Genomic DNA, 19,813 nt, shown 5'->3' with positions numbered 1-19,813 from the left:
CCCGATGTCTGCTCCATGCTGCCGGTGCCTGCAGCCTCCAGCTTTATCGGTGTTTCAAGCGCGTATGAAGTCGGAAGTACAGAAGTAGCAGGGACAACATTATTGCTTGCAAAGATTAAGAAATAAAAGTGTAAAACATTAGCCAAAAAATAGTGAGTATGGAGGCTTTGTATGATAAACTGTAGAAGTCGTTATCTATATAATAAGCGTATCTTTTCGTTTACTCACATAACATTTCTAAGCACCAAGAAGACGGGGGTGAAAAAACACTGTAAAAAGAACAGGTCACATCAAAGCAACCTAAATTTCCTTCTACAGCGGGGTGAAGAGGACTTGGGCAGAAGGAGGAAAGCGCCCAGATGTGACGAGTCTGTCAAAAGCCTCACTGAGTTCAGGGCTCGCACGGCACTTCAGGTACTGAGACTTCAGGTCTCCGAGACCTTGCTCGCTCTGCAGATAAAACAGCTCCGCCACTGAGCCCAGGCCAAAAATCTGAGCAACTGATACCACCCCCACAGTCCTGGTGATACTTTCTGAAACTCTCTTTAGACACAATGATCTGCATTGCAAGTTCACCTACATATAAGTACCTCATGGTGTACAATGTCTCTTACATGGCAAAAAATATATTTTTGTGCTATTATACCTAAGGTTTGTGTGTGTAATGCTTACAAAGACATTTGAGAAACTAAACATCGTACTATTTGCATGTACCACAAACAAACACCGCAGTATTTTCCCTAGAGGAAAGCACAGCAGCAGTACTCCTAAAGCGTATGTAGCATTCTCCTCCTCTCCACCCGCATTTTGACCAAAGTATTGTGCATGCCAACCTCCTCTTCATCATCAGCCTCCCAGCTCATACAGATTTATAAACTGCCCATCCCTGTATTATGGAGCTTATTATGCACACTCGGTTCTCCAGTGTGGCAGGAGCAGGCTGAACCTCATAAGCTCCAAAGAGAGGTCTGAGTGCCGCACAGCCATGGGATCCTGCAGTCCTGCCTTAGCTCCATGGGCCCAGCACAGTGAATTCATACAGCGAGAACAGTTTCCAAATTCCCTGTTCAGTATTTGGCACTCCTTGTATGCATAAGACACACAGTGGCACAACAGTAGCTGGGTCAACTTTCCCCCTTCTCAGTGCGATGGGGGGTGTACTGTGGGAAATGGTATCAAATTTTATTAATTGTTAAAAAACATAAAAACATAGAAATATAAAGACTGTGGGAATTCCCTGTGAGACAAAAGGTCCCAGCACACACAAAATTGGAAAAGATCTGCAGACAGCTGTGTATCTTCTCTGTAAGATTTAGGGTGCTGACTTGTCCTTGCCTGAAAAGCAAGTGTGCAGAAAGACAGCCCACTCCCCACCCCCAAAACAACGATGCACCACAAAAACACACACAGGCCAACTGTGCTCCGCAACATCAATCTGAAAGGAAAAGGTCTTTGATTAGCACCAGGGAATCCTACCTGGGCCAGTGGATAGCTTCCTGGTGCCCCACGCAAGCTACACTGTGGTTAGACAACACAACGGAGCACGAGGACGTGTGGGTTTCTGTCGGGCTGGTATGTACCCTGTCATCTGCTTAGCGATGCATCTGGGCGTGATGTGATCAGAGACCTCCTCTTTCTTCACAGTTGTCCCTCCTGTGCTCAAAGCAGGGGGGGGCACCTGTGTGTCGCGCTTGTTCACATTGCGAATCCTGCTGAAGCCTTCTTCATTTTGAAGTTTTTCAGCGAGAGGTCTGATGAGGCTTGACTTGTTGACAGACTTATGCAAAACTTATCGCCCTTGCTGGATTTGGCACCCTGCAGTTTACGTTGCAGAAATGAGATTTTTGTGACTCAATTGCTACGTCTCTTAGTTCCTTTATCGGTATTCCCTGCGAGATCTCAAAAGTCGGAGTCATCGTATGACGCCTGACACCCTTCTGTAGCTGTAACAGCTACGTGAACACCGTAAGCTCCTGCTGGAGTCCTCTTAAACACCATCTGTTAGTGAGATCAAACTCACTTCATCAGCACGCATCAGGACAGCCCATGCTCCTTACCCACTTCCTACCTGAAGTCACTTTGTCACATAGGAACACAGTAACCACCAAGACTAATGGTCAAGCAGGTACATCAGCACCTCTCTGGTGCTCCGTTCCTAGCTCTGACCCACACAGAACACATTTCCAAAATCCCTGCATTGCTCTTTCCTGAAATACTTCTGCTGAAGTCTGAAAATGCTCTGTTTCCTCCCTGTTAGTGGACGTAAAGCTTCTTCAAATCATACTGTACATTGCGGACACCCACTGATGCCCTCAGATGCATTTGACCAGGTTAAATAACTGCCAGGCTGACAAGATATATGTGATCAACCATCTCTGGACTTAACTGCTCTCAACCAATGTTTCAACATGTCCTGGGCTTCCCTAGTATTGTATAAAAACCTGAACATCGCACTCACAGGTTTCTTTATACCTAATGACAGCACACGGCTTTGACCCTTTGTGCTTTTTTAATTTTATCTTTGGTTAATTCTTCCCAACTCACCCAGACTAATTCTAAAGAATTACAGAGATCTAGTCCCCTGCAACAAGGTGTTTTAAAGACAATCACAGTCTGTTGACTGACAACAATTTGCACACGTAAGGCCAGAAAATAGCATGTGCAGTATAGGTTATCACCCACAAAATCCATAGAACCCGGTACACAAGTGGTTTTCAGTGTTTGGTCCCCTTTCCTGTAGCCCCAGTGTAATCCCAACACAAGGGTCGTGCCAACACAAGCAATTCAAACCTGAATGTATCCCTTATCACCGTTAGCTGAGTGTCCTGTATCACCATTACCACTTCACAAAAAGTTACAGTCTTTAAGAATTGCTCATTTATATGACTCATGTCAAAAAGCATTAGCCAGAGTTGTTAGTGATCTTTAAATGCCTTTACAGCTGGGCAGCATACAGAAAAATATACCAGAACTGGACCACAACCCGTCAGTATCAGATATGTAAGACCAAAACCCACAGGTGCACAAATACAGTAGCATTTCACTTTCCTTCTTATGGCCATCTCAGAAAAATTACATGCCTGGAAGAACAGGCACATCACATCCATAGGGCCCATCCAGCCCAGGACATTGTCTCAGAGCACTCAAAAGCAGATGCTTGGAAAGAGGAGGAAGAGCAGAAGGAGAACAAGTACTATCCACCATCTTCTACACATGTTCGTTTGGTTTCGGTTCCCTTACAGCTCAGCAGTTTGCAAAGCCAGGGGTTACAACCTTCTACTTCTTGTGAAATTTCAATTTCTTCCATCCAGTTGCTTTTGAAGCCACATTAAGTTTTCTGACACCCAGTAGACTGGGGGCGGGGGACGGGATGACAAAACACTCTAGAGCTCACCTAGTATTGTATAAAAACCCACTGTGTCATACTTGTTTTCAATCTCTTGCCTTTCATCATCACTCTTCTGTTGTAGTTCTTGGTCTGAAAGAGAGCAAGCAGCTCCTTTCTGTTCACTGCCTTCACTCCAGCCACAAGTTTATCTACCATATCTACCCCTCAGCTGTTTCTCTCCCAGGCTATAAAATGCAAAAAGATTATTAATAAGGAAGTTTATTTATTTTAAAAGGTTACTATTAAGGAAATGCACCTAAACAAAATGACAGGCTGGTTTATGGACTACGTATTTGGGACAAGTCAGAGGATGTTCAATGGGGCAGATCCTCAGGTGCGACACACTGGACGAGTTAACCTCAAGGGAGGTTTCCCCTTAAGGTTTCCTTCCACAAGCCTTACTCTGATATCAGTAAGTTTGTTCACCCCATCATGAGAAGCTGCTCTGTTTCTCCTCGAGAAAAACAAACGCACATTTTTTTCTGACAGATTCTTGCTGTTCTGTTACTTTTTGTTTCCTCACAAGGGAAGAGAGCCTCTTTCCATACTAAAGAAATGAGTAAGTGCACTCAGCAAACTAAACACAACTACAGACTAACAAACACATACGCTTTTAGCAATTTACTGAGAGACAAAAAAAAAACCCACCAACGAACACACCAGGAGACGCTTCAGCCAATAACACAACAAATCCGGTTCCTGTTACTAAACCACACGTTAAGTTGCTGTAACTGTTGCTCCTCAAGAAAAGCGCATGTGGCTGCAACCGCTGAGCACACCTGGGCCGGGCTGCAGGCAGGTGTGTGCCCTGACCTCAAACGCCTGCAGCCTGTCAACTGCTGCCGCTTTCTCTTCCCTCATAATTAAACCCCCCCCGTAATTAACTTTTAAGACGCACGGCGCCTTCTTACCGGAGCTCCCCGGCAGCACCCGCTGGCACCGACCTTCTTCTTCTTCTTCCTCCTCCTCCTCCGGCCGCCGCCAGCGCCGCGCCCGGCCCGGCCCTCCCGCCCCCGCGCAGCACCGCCCCGCGCCCGCGGAGCCACGCAGCTGCCGCCCCTTCCTCCTCCTTTTTCTCCTCCTCCTCCTCCCCAAACTCCGCCGCCGCGGCCGAGCCTCCAAGTTTGCGCCTATGGTGGAGCTGCCACCGGCCCAGCGCGCCGCTCCGCGCAAAAAGTTACGGCCCTGCTCGCCGGGCCGGGCCGCTGCCCCGGGACGTGCCCGCCGGCAGCGCACTCATCGCGGCGAGGCGGAGCGCAGCGGAGCGCGGCCGTCCCGGGCCGGGAGCTGCAGGCAGGGCGCGCTCGTGTGTGCGTGTGTCTGTCTGTGTCTGTGATATGTGTGCACGGACATGTGTGCGACACGGCACCCCATGACGTGGAGGAAAAAGGAGGGGCCGCCGCCCGCCCCGCAACCTGGCGGGGAGGAGGAGGAGGAGGACGGGGAGGAAGAAGGAGCAGAGGCGAGGTGCCCGGGAGCGGCCGCGCCGCCCCGTCCCAGGAGCCGGCACCCGGTCTCCCGGAGCCCGCCGCCTCCCCGCTGCCCCGTCCCGCACGGGCGGCGCGGACCTGCCCCGCTGCTGCCCCGAGGAGGCGAGGCGACCGAGAGGGAAGTGCAGCTCTACGCTGCGGCTTCACAAGCGCGGCGGCCGGGAAGGAGCCCGCCGGGGTGGGCGGCAAGACGGGGTGGGCGGCAAGACGGGGTGGGCAGGGCCCTGGTGCGGCCGGCCCGAGAAGCATCCGCCGCCGGGGACGGGCCGCGCGGCGGCCGCTGCCCGGGCTCCTCGCTCTTGCCCTCGGGGCGGCGGCCGCCGCTGCGCGGGGAGCCTGGGGCGGCGTGGGGCCGGTCTGCGGCGGCCCCGGGACGAGCGGCGGCGGGAGGGCGGTGCCGGCTGCTGTCTGAAACGGCTCAGCTGCTGCCCGGCTCTACAGCGGGCAACGCCCTGGCACGTCGCGGTTCCCCAACGACTTCCAGGCAAAGGCCAGTGTTTTAAGGTCGGGCTGGGCTGCTGGGCTCTGCTCTCCGAGGGCCTGCACACCTGGTGCACGGGTTGGGTGGGAAGTCTGGAAGACGCTGCTAAAGCAGAGAGCATCTGCCTGCATCCGCGGCGCAGGCCTCGCAGCGGGGCACGGCTGTGACCACTCGGCTGGAGGTTGCCAATTGCTTAAGCCACTGTCACCGAGTTATTCATAACCAGGTATTGCCTGAGCTCCTTCCACAGGAATGCTGAGTGAAATCAGAAGGACACTGCTGCCGGGCAACTTGCCCGCAGGTTGTTCTGCTACAATACTACCGGAGTAAGTGGTAAAACTTCTCCCAGAGATAAACCAAAGCCTTAGCAACAACAACCCGCCCTCCCACCACAAACAACAACAAAAACCCCAAAAACATGTATGTATGAAAACCTAACCTACGAGTCCTTTGAATCCTGTTTCATCTTTGACATGTTTTGCTCCTTGTGTCATGTTTAAGCTTCTTTTCTTGATACGGCCAGAAATTTTATCATTCAAATTCCAAGTCATCTTATATGATTTCCTACCCAATTGGTTACTTGTCTACTGGTGACCAGAAAAAAGACCTGAATCTCATATATGCAGTTGTTCATTCTCTTGGTCATTTAAACAGTGTGTTTTTCTCTGGTTAACATTCTTGAAAACCAGGGGAAAAAAAAGGTCTTTGCCTCTGTGTCATAATGACAAAACAAGTCGGCAACTGCAACTGCTCCAAGAATTTATGTGAATTCCTATGGCAACATTATTCTGGTTTCCTTTTGACTCGCCTTCCTGCCCCCCCCCCCCCAAGCTGCATTTCCACCATCAAAAACCCAAGGTGTATTTGTGCCTTACAGGACTTGAAATACCTCTCCAAAGCTGGCCTTCATTCCCACATTTCTCCTACCTGGACTGCTCTTGCCGGTTATAGTTCTGCTTTGCCTGGAAAGAAGATGCAATGTTTTGTGCTGATCCTCTGTATAGAGCGAGTTTAGCTCTATCTGTATCTTTGTCTTTAGTTCTTTTCTCTTTTCCCCATGTCCCCCTTGCTTTATATCTTCTCGTAACCTCTGGCCTGTGTAACCAGGAGGTCCGCTTATCGCATTGGTCCCCGCTGGCCTTAAAATCTATGAACCTCGTGTTGTATTGTCTGCCTCCCAGCTGCTTATCTCCCGTCTCACTCTCCTTTTGTTTTGTGCCTCTCATTCTTCCTCACTGGTATTAATCTTCCCACTGATTTTTTTAAACTCCATCTCTGCCATGAATAAGTAAATAAGTAAATAAATAAATCTGTGGAAATATGAATCTGAATTCGTGGCTTTTGTTCACTGCATCATCTCTTTCTCCTCTGATTCCCCATCTGAATATTAACAGCAGGCAGAACGCCAGGGGGTTTGTATTCTTCGCATTTTATGTCCTTTTCACTTTAGCCTGCACCACATAAAATATGTGCTAACTCACAGCCTAGGAGTGGAGAAGGGGGTTACTAAATAAAAGAACTGAATCATGAAAGGAGCAGGAGGGGCTGGGAGGACTAACCGTTGCTGTTTGCCACTTGCCAGCACAAGCTTTATTACTCTGCTGTAGTTAGGATCACTAATAGCTGCCATCTTTGACCTGTGATAACAGCTTATTTTTTTATGTGAAAGTACACTTAAGAAGCATAAATTTAAACAGAGAAAACAAAACACCCTATTTATGATGGTATGAGTTTTTGCCATCTCTTAACAGATCTTTACATTAAGAAAAAGATTCCAGTAGGGAGAATAGGGAAAATTCACAGTTTTAAGAAAGATTTGGAAAGCAGAATCCTACATTTGTTAGTCATATTAAAACATGTGTTGTCAAGCTAACACCTTTCTCAAGATGCTTATATAGAATACAAATATTGAAAAAACCCTGGTGTCTTACTTTTACATATAGCATCAGTAAGAGGCAGTGGTTTTCATGTAACACACTACATTTTTACCTCTTTGCCCAGCTTGAATCAATCAAGATTTTTTGTCACTGTATCTTAGGATTGCCTTAGGTCACATAATCACATTAATATAATGGACTGAAAGTGTAAGCGTCAAGTCCACCCAGTTGTTATACATTGATTTTATTAAACATCTTGTAACAAAGAAAAAATGTTGAGCAAATGTGTAAGTAATTCAGTAGCCATTTTAACAGTCAAAACCCTTTCAGTTTTCAGTGAAAGTGAAATTGTAGTATTTGAATGAACATTTCGTTTAAACCAATATGCCTTCAGGTTTGTTTTTCTGCAGCAGCTGGGAGACCACTCCATTTTCTTTCTCTGCAGAAAGTGACCTCTTTACTAAATCCCTGTCACTCAGTAGCCTTTAACTTTTCTGACTTCAGGCAGCTTGCATTTCTTTATCCTTACAGCCCATCAGGCTATGATTGCTTATGCATCCCAGGGCACAGTCTTAGCTCTCTGTACATCAGACCCCTCTCTCTTCCCTAAACCACCTTCTGTTTAAGACACTAATGAAATCTCTGCGAAACAGCTCTTCACACTCCAAATAGCTAGCTGAGGTTGTTACATACTGACAGGAGATATTTCTCATCCCATTCACTGGCGTTAGGTGTAGCAAGTGTTATTATTTCATCTCTTCTCATAATCCAGAGAACAAAAGAGCAAGAATGCCATGTGAAAGCAGATAACTCTTATGACAGTCAAATGGGTTATAAACATGCTACTGAGGCAGATTTACACATTGTAAAATTAAAACAAATAGAAATCCTCCAGAGATTGGGGTGAATATCTAAGATGCTGTTAGATGGAAAAACTGGTGTTCCACAAACAGGCTAACTGTATTTCTTGCCATATGCCAGCACATTTTCTGCCGATCAGAAAGACTTGGCTGGAACATGAATGGAATTTCCCTGAGCACTTCCAATGGCTAAGATTCCTCTGTTAACCTCTCCCAGCACCCGCCCCCGTCTCAAATGTTTGTATATTGATATCCACATCACGTAAAGCAAAGCTGCTGGTGATTTTCAAAGCTGCCCATCTTGATTGTTCTCCTAACCTCCTAAGCTTATGTTATTACACAAACATGGACAGCCATTTCTGATAGCACATGCTTAGGCAGAGTTGTTCCAGGTTAAGGGTAGGAAGTGACTTATCAGTGTTGAGATGTATCTGGTTCTATGCGGCCCCATCAAGCATGGGCAGCCACTGAAATCAGTGGAATTTCATACAAAGTTATCAACCTGGAATATAATCCACAAAGAGCACCGGTGTGTAACAGTCCTTGTCTCCTTCACCATTTCTTAATCTTACAGCACAGTTACCCTCACCTGCTACAAAGTACTCCCCAGTTCCTTGTTTATCCAAACAATCTTTCAGTCCATTCCAAGTGCTGGGCAAATTATTTATCAAAATGACAGCAACAAAGCACTTAGTTCTAAAAGCTCAAATGTTTACTTTAAAGTAACGATGAAGAAAAAAATGTTAGCACTGAAGAAGTCTTTAGAATCCAAAACCTTCACATCCTTTGTAGAAACTCCAGTGCTTTTCCATTACAGGCCACGGTAGAAACTCTTCTTTACATACCATTACTATCTCACTGAATTGAAGAAAATGTGTCAGACTTCCAACTGAGTTGAATTGGACAGAAGAGCCTGTTGAAAATGAATGCAAATGATTACAGAGTGTATATTAGATTAATGGAAAGCAATCACTGGCACTATTCTCTGGAGAGGTGTAAACAGCTTGTGAGAACCACATAAGCATAATGTGTCCTAGGTGTCTTGTAGCGTAAGACCCCAGCCACCTTACCGGTATCTCTCATTTGCACCCAGACTTCGGTGAGACACGGGCAACACTACCCTTTGTGGTACTCAGGGTGAGAAGTCAGCCGTCCCAGCCAACTCCAATTATCTAACAGGAAAATGCAGTTCTCCAGCATTACTGGAATTTCACATATTATGTCCATGAAGGGGTAAGTTTAGTGTACCTCCCCAAAATTAAGGGATCTTTCTCACAGGGAATGCATTCACTACAGTCCTGAAAGGGCTATATAAAAAGGACCTGTATACAAGAAGTTGCAGGACCGAACAATGGTTATCTGTAATATTTAAATATCTGCTGCATGGAAGCAACTGTTGCAATGCATAAACTTAAGGCACTTGTGTCAGCACAGGAAAAGCTGAACTTTTAGTTTTCGCTGTTAAAATCACCAACAGTAAAACTGCAAAGATCCAACAGTAAGAAATGTTAAAAGACATTTTCTCCATACAGAACAGACTCCAAAAGGCACTTGGAACTGTAGTTTTTGGATTTACTTGCTTTTGTTCATCTTTAATTCACACTTTCTCCTTTCACTACCCTTGCACAAAATATCAGAGTTGCCACAATCAGCCCAAGACAGAAACTGCCATTGAGGGCAGAATTGTCACATGTAGTAGATGTTATGAAGAGAGGGAGGGCTGTGATGAAAGTACGGGTGGCCTCTGTTTTAAAAAACAAAATAAAACCAAAAACTAGTGTTCAGACACCCTTCAAATGTCTCAAGAAGCAAAACAGGATTGGTATTTCAGGATGATTACATCAGTCAAGATAACTCCTTGTCAAAATGCAGAGAAAACATGTTTGAAGTGACACCAGTTGGTCGGCTAGCTTGCTACCATGTGCCATCATGGTAGGTCCCAATGCTAAAACAATCAGTGTATCTTGTAAGTATTAGACCTTTTAACTCCATCTCTCGGTGAGGATTTCCCTGACATTTCCTGATTTCCAGGAGCTCACCACCCAAAGCAGCGAAGTGGCAAATTGCCAATAGCAGCGAGAGGTCACAAACGCAAATACAGAGCCTTGTGTGTGAGGATGTGTGTTGTTCCACACCCATGACACCCAGAGCAAAACTTCTGACTCCAGGATTGCATTTGGTATCTTACACCCTCAGTGCATCTTCAGTAAGCTTGTGCCAGAACACAGTACACAATGGAACAAAAAGCATGATCTGATGTCTAGGGTATATTTAAGTCTCTTGTACTATAACGTATATGCCAGGCTGAATACAAGTCCCATTCAAGAAGTTACATGACAACACCTCACAGAGTCTTTATCACTTATGAAGCAGCAGCCGCACCAGAAGTCAACTTACACACTTGTCTAGAAGCGATGTTTCCAAGGGCATAAACAGGAATGCTTGGATGGGAAGTAACAAAATAATTTTAAGGACACCTTCAGGTAAAAATTATCTTAGAAGTGTGGGATTTTTTTTATAAAATAAACTGGAAGAAACTGAGCTGAAACATTAATACTGAGTCTATAGTGACATGACAGGCATGACTTCAAGCTGTTTTGCTTTTCATCCTGAAATGTCCACATTTTGTATGTAACTACAGGAAAATTTCTTGGCAAAGTGTGAAGTTCATTTTATCATCCTATTTTGAGAGATCATAATTGGAGAAAAGACATTCCTTTCTTACTTTGGAAATGCTCCTGCACTTTCACTGCAATATTCTAACTTATTTACTAAAAATTCTCAACTCAAATTTGAAAGTGTAATAAAGATATGACCAAATAAATCTGTTGAAATAACTTTTTTTTTCAGCAGCTGACAGCTTGCTTTGTTGGTTCCTTTGAGTCAAATTAATGTTTTACCTATTGGACTAAGATTTTGTAGATTAAATATCAGTATTCTACCATAAATACAACTTTACCTGAGTGAATATCTACTGTCTCTAATCTCTGCTTTTCTGTAATTTTACGTAAAAGTAGAGAGTTAGCAACAGCACAATTATTTATACATCCCAAAGCTGTCCTTCTCAGTTCTGACATCAGTGTCGGGTATCAAAGTTTCTATATCCATAGGCAATAATTTTTCTCCCCAGTAGGGATGGCTCAGTATTTGAACATTTAGTCCCTGCGTTTCTTCCTCCAGACACAGCAGACTGATGTCCTCACCATTTCCATTTTTCTTTCTCGATTCTTTTTCCCTTTTCCCTCTCCTTTTGCTTACTTGTTTTTTTTTAAATCTTTTAATACCCACCTTGATGTTTCCTTTCTCCCTTCTGCTGTCTGTTAACTGTCATCCCCTTACAAAAGGACAGCAGCTTACAGGCTGTAAGCAGCAGAGAAAGGCTCCTATACTGCTATCCAAAACTCATCTTAGTGCCTCAGGTACAGAAGAAAGCTTAGTAAGTCAAGACGCACACAGGCAAGGTCTTTCTCTGCTTTCCTACCCTTGCTGTTCTGTTAGGTACTCTCAGTTTTCTGCCATCTTCATAAAATACAAGATAAAGTATCAATCGGCACCAATATCAGATTGAACATTTTTTCCACAAATCTGCGGAAAACACATGCCATCTCTTGGTACTTTCTCCATCCTGTTTGCCAATAGCTTTTCTGTCTCTGTTGGCACCTATTTTAGCCTTATAGCTCTGACACCATGCTAAATGTCTTTCAACTTGTGTTTCCATTTTGTTACAGCTTTACAACACCTTGTCCCTGTGGCAGCCAAGACCCTGAAAACTGTATTTAAGGAGAATTTCTGTTAGTGGCACAACTATATAGATGTCAGACCAGAATCTCCAGTTGCATAAAGGTTAGTCACTCAAGATTTCCACTTCTGTGCAGAGGCACCATTCTCTGATCATTAAAATAGCCCCTGAAAGATCAATTTTTAAAATTGGCTATCCCACCAGTATCCTCCTTATTTTTTCCAAGCAAGAAAGCGCCGGAACTACCCAGAGATATGGTTAAGTATTTTATAATTATTTTACTTGTATGAATTATTTGCAGAAGGAATTTAAATGCTCTTGCAGTTTAAGCAATGTACGTGAGTCAATTCACATGTATCAGTAAATCCAGTTTCAATACTTCTGTAAAACAGGTAAAGATTATTATCACATCTGAGGCAAAGCCAAACTGAATTGCAGTATCTGTGTCAAAGTCACAAGAGATGACTATATCTATTCTTCTGACCCAAATAGATCTGATTCAGCACAGCTAGTCTAGACACAGGCTGCAGATGCATAAGCAAAGAGAAGATCTAAGAAAACACACTTAAGGGTGACAGTATTTGATCTAGGGTGCCACAAGGGAGTATTTAGAACAAAAATCTGTCTGAAGAGCTTTCAAGTTGCTTATCCACGCTCCTCTCAAGAACTTAGAAACAGAGGAGACACAATCCAGGAGTCCCAAAAGGCACTGTCCATTCAGACAAAGTAAGATCCTAGAAATCCAGCGCCTCCCATAAACAACATTTTTGGGTCTTCTGACTCTTTAAAAGGCTGTTACTGAAATGAGGCACGTGAATTCTGCTAGTGCAATTTTGAAAACAACATTTCTTTCAGCTGATCAGGATCTTGGAAAAAGAAGTCTGTGGATAGACTGTCATTGTAAGACTAGATCTTTCTCTGACAAAATACAATGCTTCCCTGGTAATTTATTTTACTTTTTTCCCCCCTCAAAATGCCTTTGCTTTTCTCCAGGTTTCTCCACAGTTCTTGATTCATTTCACATGATACAGATCTTAATTCTTTTTTCCTCCTGTGAATGCTGGAGTCCAAGGTCTCTGCCTTTACAAACCGGGCAGTAAGGAGTGATCTTTTTCTAATCATCAGACATACCATGCCAGTCAGGCACCTGAAGTTAAGGTGTCCATCTTCTAAAAGATACAGGCCAGCAGGGATTTGGGATAATTGCTTCATGATCCTCTGTGTTCATGCCCATCCCAATTCTGAATGCACTTTTTTCCCAAGGATTAATTTATCAAGTCATCCTAAATTACACATGCTGCGTTTTTCGCATTGTTAGTTACGACCCTTTGAAAAAAATTGAAGGTTATTGGTAACATCTTACAAAATAAATAAATCATTTCAGTTTGGAAGATACCTAATGGACTACAAAGACCAGATACTTCATAGCATAGCTATAACAGTGCCGGAAGGACTTAGAGCACCTTCTCATAGTCCCTTAGCCTACAGGTCTTTCCTTCACATATCAGACACCATCTGTAGGTTCAGTTCATCGTTTACGTGTAACTAGAATTTGTGTAGCAATAATGTGGAACATAATTCATATTTTCACAAATAATTATTCTATTCTCTTGCTTCTAGATTAAAATGCTAGATTTGAGAAAATAGCTTTTCTTCCTCTACTAAGTAAAGGACAGTATTCCTCAGAAGTTCATTCTTTCTTTTTGTCCTCCAGTGATATTGGCAAAAGCAATGTCATAAAGCAGAAAAAAAGATGAGGTATAGAGAATCATTCTTCTTTGAAAGTATTCCATAACAGTGGCCTTTCTTGTTACACTCTGTATCTGCATGGAAAAAGGACTTGTAGGCATGACTGAAATCAAGAATTCATGCCTTTTATTCTAAAGGATCAGTTTCAAGGTTTATGCTGAAATCTCTTTAATTATTTTACGTTTCATGTGGCAGGAAGTATTGCTCCCACAACACGGACCTAAAGATGTTGTAGATGAGAAGATGAGATACAGTTAATAGTAAATCTTTCCGTTTCTAAATGTTTGAAAAATGTACAATATTAATAATACATTATAGCTTTCTTGCAAGCATTGCATAGATAAGTGATATGAATACAATACATTATTCCCTGTTAAAATTTTTGCCCACATCATGATTTATACAGTATCTGTTTTTTTCTCTTCTCCTAGACACACTGGGTATATGCCTGTTAGCCAGTAACAAATACTTTATATAATACGATACATTTGAATTATTATTCCTCAGGATCCTTGGATTGGTGTATTAAGGTATTATAAGGTTTTTATTTAGCAATGTGGGGAACTCAAAACCTCCAACCTATTACAGAAATCCATCAATGTTACAACAACCTACTGGGGAAACAAGAGAACAATTTAAATCTCAGTGGTTCTTACCTTCTTTAGTATGTAGCATGTAACATGATCTTTACCTCAAAAGGTGAGAGGTATGATTGACATACATGCAAATACCAACTGGGAAACATATACAGCCTCCCATAAAACAATCTGTTTTCAAGATTGAATTTATAAAGAAATAAAATATAATAAAATAAGTACTTTAAAAATAAAACATAATGGCTGATTCCATTTTTCTCACACATACATTTTTATACAGCTGTCCAGATGACCTTTCAGTTTCTGGATTAAGTCAATCACTATTTAAATATCACATTACCAAGTTCAACAACAACAAATGCATTCACTATTCTTTACTAAAAGGCACTAAGATTGCTTTAAAATGATTCGTCAGGGACTATTTCTTGGTATGACTAGCAGGGTGCAGGCTCCCACCACATGTTTGTTTCTTTTAAAACTCCTTATTTTGAGTTAGTGTTTACTTGATTATATAATGATTCACTTGTATACCCATCTGGAAGGAAAACACATGGTTCTCTCAAATTATTTCTAACCATTTCAGAAAACCTGAATTTAATGTGCCAAGACAGTGGGTAAGAAGCAGTTCCAGGGCAAACCTTGGATAATTAAAAACAGAACACTTAAAAATTCTTGCAGTGTATAGCATACTGAGATGCAGACTGGAAGAAACAGAAAGACAAAGTACAAAACAAGTTTCAGCTTAGGTCAGAACAGCTATTTGATAGAAAAAATAATAGCTTGTGTTTTTCATTCACTGGCAAGATCTACAGGAGCTGTGATTCATTCAGTGGACTTTATGTACAGCCTCAGAACAAATTCTAGAGCCTTCTCTTAGGCTATTATCATATGGTGATTAAAGACTGAATTGTTTTGTTTAGAAGCTGTCCCAACTTTGTTAAAAGTCACTCCTGAAAAAATATAGATAGAAGCGTGATATAATCTGAATGCTCACCAAGGTGAGTAGTCTCCTAAATGCTTTTACCAGAGTGTGGTATCAGCAAAGTCCGTCTTCTCTCTGTTTCAACCAATGCAGGAGCTGAAGCCACTGCCTCTTGAAGCTTGCTGTTTATCACATTGCCTTTCATTTATTGCTTTCATGAGTAAGATAAGAAAAGATAGATGTGTTCTACAAAGACTGTCTACAACAGTTCTGTTTGTCTTAGTTTTCCCTCAGTCTCCATGGAACCACCAAAGCAGATGAAAACGTTACAGTGCAGCTGATGAATTGAGACGACAGGTCAGTTATCAAAGGATTTCTTTTGCAACTTGTTTCACAGAGTAAAAAGGCAAGAAAAACAGTGTTTAAAGCTCTTGACTAGGAGTCAGTTTACTTAGTTTTAGTCAGGCTTCTTAAGGAAACAAGGTTTCTGTACACAATAGAAGAGGCAATGGTCACAAGTTTTAACAAGCAAGATTCCAACTAAATATATGGGGTGAAAAAATTCACCATGAGCATTGCTCAGCACACAAATATCTTGTACAGAGAAGTTATGGCACATCCACCTTTGAAGACATTCAGAATTTGACTGGACAAGGCACTGAGTAACCTTCTCTAACTTGGAAGTTAGTGCTACTTCGAACAGGAGGTTGGACTAGAGACCTCCCAAGGCCCCATCTAATCTACATTAGCCTATGGTTCTCTGCAATCACACTGTCACCTAGTTACTTCTCAAGTGATTTGCCAGTTTCAGAAAGACCTGACTAACAAATAAGAAATATAGACATTAAATTCTTAGAATTTACTTCTATGGCATGTAGTCCTTAAGAGCTACTTCTTGGTTTGTTTTTTGGTTTTGGTTTTTTTTTCTTTTGGGCTTCCTAAAAAGTGAATTTTGTTTGGCTTGTGGTGGCCACATAGCTCAACTCTTGAGTCAGTCACATGACATTCTATCTTCTTGCTGACAGTCAAATAAGAGCAGGCAGAGGATTTTGGAAAGGAAGAGTGTGCAGATGGAGGAAGCCCATACTTCAGTTATAGTATACAAAGTTACTGGAAAATACAGCTTTGTAAATTCTGCTGACAGAACTATGTGCTTCTTTGTAAAGTAATTACCTAAAGCAAACGCCTGGAAATTTAAAGTACTGGAAAATATTTTTAAATATTTTGTCTGCAAGCCATAAAGAAGAGAAAACAGTATAACAGCTGCCCCTTGAGATACCTCTGAGATGGAAAAAGATTATGGATAGAAGTATTTGTCTACACTCTCACTTTGTTTTCAAAGCACAAAATAGCAAGAATATGTAGTTCATTTCCCTGTCTTTTACAGTCACATAAATGGAGACATTATGTAGTTGATAAATATTCTTCTACAGGTTACAAGGAAAACACAGATATTAGATGCGAGGGTTTTGTTCTTGCAGGGTGTTTGGGGTTTTTCTGTGGTTTGTTTGTGTTGTTTGTTTTTTTTTTTTCCTAAGCACTTCCAAGTACTTCTCCTCTTCCATATTATCATCACCATAATTGATGGCGATGATGAGCCCCTACCTCAATAATACCCAATCCAAAAAATTCAGATATACAGAATCAAACTCCTTTAAGTCATGCCATTTTGTTAAAAAAAAAAAAAAAAATTAAAATTGGGGCGCTTAGTTTACATCTTGACTTTTCAATCACTAAACAACATTCATCATCTTTTCCAGCTTTTCTCCAAAAACATGGAGATAAGAATAGTAGAGTTTTCAAGTAGTTTCTGACACAATTATCTGAGCCTGAGCAGAATCTGGGGCTCTGAACCAGAGCACTATGCAGCAGAAAATATATTGCAAGCTTTCAAGAATGGGTAACTTTTCATTATAATTACATGGAGATTTTGATATACTGCAGGAAAAACATACTATAATGGACTAGATTTGTTGTTTGGACTAATACCAAAGTAATATCTTCAACCAGTTCAAAGATGTGTATGAGCTCCCTCTTCTGAGGAGTTTACAGTCTAAAGTCTAATGGAAGATTCTTGCAAATACGCACATGTGATGTTTACTAGTAGCCCAATTTTACACCAATCTAGGAGGCACTGGAATATTTAATAGCTTGGTTTCATTCTACTGGAGCAATTCATTTGGATTTAAATCGTCTCCTGCCAAGTCAGCAGCTTCAGCATCACAACTTTGTACTGGTGCACAAGACAAGAAGGTAAAATTGACTAGCAAGAAAACTGAAATTAATTAACTCTTCTACCATTTTCCAGGACTAGTGAAGCCCAGAAAGTAAACTAGTTAAAAAACAATTTATGCAGCTGAGCTTTACATTCAGAATTTATTTAGCATGAAGTAAAGCAGCAATTGTATTGTGTTACCTGACCAGTTCTTCAGAAACAAATGTAGAGGGCAAACAAATACAGCAAATCCATCTATGGCTATCGGGCTTCTCATGGCACTTCCAAAGCTTCATTTAAGAGACTCAATGAAATACTCGCCATGAGACACTTGATTTTAAAGAAATTGCCTTCTTAAATAGGAGCTTGATTGTCATAGTTTGCTTTCAAAAATATTGTTCGTCAGACTATGAAACCTGAAACATTTCTCCTCAGAACTGGATGCAAAAGGTTTGGGTTCTATAAGCTAGAGGTGTGGAAACTAGGCTGGTGGTTATATTTTTTAAAGGTTATACTGCATGTTAAGCAGTTCCTTCCTTCAATTAGCAGGGTAATTGTAGTAGATATGAACAAAAATGTATACACGGAACAACATTTCTGTAAATTTCCAAGTTACTAATTTTTATTTTATTATGAATGTTTAATTTTGTGTAATCTCCACATGTCTGTTAGCGGTTACCTTTGGCTACAAAATGACTCTACACTCTTGCTACAACAGTTTCCAGACAGGATTGAGCACTCAGATAATAGAGTGGCAAGACCATTAACTTGGTCAGCAGAACTATAGCTAGTAACTATATCTGAGAAAACATGAACACGGCTGTCATCTGTTCAACAGAGAAACATAACTCCTGTGAGCCATAACCTGTGTAACTTTTCAAATCGTATCAAGGGGCAGTTCAACCTGAGGTTTTTGATACATGAATGAAAATACAATCTACTACACAGTCTATTTTTTTAATTTTAAAGACAACCTCCCTCCAAATAATCTGCCCTGGCATTTAAGATACTAGGTCTATTTTCTTCTATTTACCAAAAAAAAAAAAAAAAGTAGTGGGATAACAAAGCATTTTCTGCAGAGGATTCTCAGCTCCAGGATTTACTTAATCCTTTGTACTGTAGCTGCAGGGCCTGTGTATAGACTTGCAGAAGCAGAAAGAATTGCTTTGTAGTGTGGGTACACTTTCAGTTTACAGTCACTGACACTGATTAGGCAATTCACCTGTGATTTGCTTCTTTACTGTCTTCCACAGCAGACCTGATTCGGCACTGTTGTCCACTTCAGTGCAATGTGTTACCTGACATTGGGCACAGTGTGGGTTAGAGCTGACACTCTGTGTCTCTTTGTCTCTTTGCACTGTGGACAATAAGGGTCATCCCTCTGTGGGACTGATTACATCAAAGGATGTAGAGGCAAAAAAACTGGGTCAAAGTGCAGTAAGCACTGTTCAAATTGTACAAATATTACGGATAGGGTTTAATGTGCAATCAACATAAAAACGTAATACTGAAAACACAGTATTATAAGCTCAGTCAACTCCACAAAGATCAGAGCATCTTCAGGAATATTTACGCTTTACCCTTTAAATTAGATTACATGAGATTATTCAGCAATGCTTTTGTATCATATTTCTCCATCTAAATCCAGAAGACATTTGTCTATGCTATTGTTTTGCAGAAACATTTAACTGAGTACTTCAAATAATACATAGTTACTTTGTTAACTACATGAAAATAACAACATGTTTCTAATTTGGACACAGGAGAGTCAAACATACTAAGCTCTGAGAAACTTCATTATCGGGTAATTTAGATCAATCCAACCCATCAGCAGTCATCATTTTTCCCCAGCATCTTTCCCTCCCCCACACAAATCAATTCCATGTCACCAACTTTCTTTTTTCTTTTGCATCTGTTGCATAGCCCTTGCACCTACCATTAGGTTTACGCAGTAAAAAAGAAAAAATCTTACTCTTCAATTCCCTGGAAACAGTTGCTTCTCTTTCAGCACATAGCAATGTTTTCACTACTTCTGTTTGTGGCAAGGATGGGGTTTTTGGCTGCATATTGCTCAGGTCAGAGCTCCCAAGAGGCTGAGCAACGGAGACAGTACCAGGACTCTGATGGTGCTGATTGTGGTTGCTGGGGTCTCTCACGAAAAAATCCTTTCCTGAGAGCATAAAACGATCAAGACAATGTTGTTTTAAGAACAAACAGTATTGTTTAATGCTGGTGGTTTAATGGTTTAATGCACTGAACAGTTACACCTTTTATTTTTCTTAAAGGTAAATGCTGAAATTTTCACTCAGCCTTACACCACCAAACACATGTAAAGGCAAACTTCCCTCTGCTCCTTGAGCAGCCTAGCCATAGCTGCTGTAAGATGATTATGGCATTCTCTTTATTGAACATATATGTCTTCCTTGGAAAAATTATATTAGATGCCACACAAATCTAAGTTGAAAAGTAGCCTACTAAATAATATGTGTTTCACTT

At 41.8% G+C, this 19,813-nt stretch overlaps 1 protein-coding gene across 1 annotated transcript in view; it reads right to left on the bottom strand.

Annotated features, from left to right (window-relative positions):
• Window positions 1-8,857: 8,857 nt before the first annotated feature.
• The window catches only part of ANKRD31 (ankyrin repeat domain 31), a gene marked incomplete at both ends in the record, with an annotated part of 73,491 nt that continues 62,535 nt past the window's right edge, over window positions 8,858-19,813 (bottom strand). Inside the window, one exon of the mRNA XM_082013282.1 lies at window positions 8,858-9,009. Coding sequence (XP_081869408.1) covers window positions 8,858-9,009 — 152 coding nt within the window. The remainder of the gene's footprint in view (window positions 9,010-19,813) is intronic.

Source organism: Phaethon aethereus, assembly GCF_964289735.1.
Source record: "Phaethon aethereus genome assembly, chromosome: Z".
In the NCBI taxonomy this organism is placed as follows: Eukaryota; Metazoa; Chordata; class Aves; order Phaethontiformes; family Phaethontidae; genus Phaethon; species Phaethon aethereus.
The sequence above is the reverse complement of the archived record's forward strand: the minus strand, read 5'-3'. Positions and strand labels throughout refer to the sequence as shown.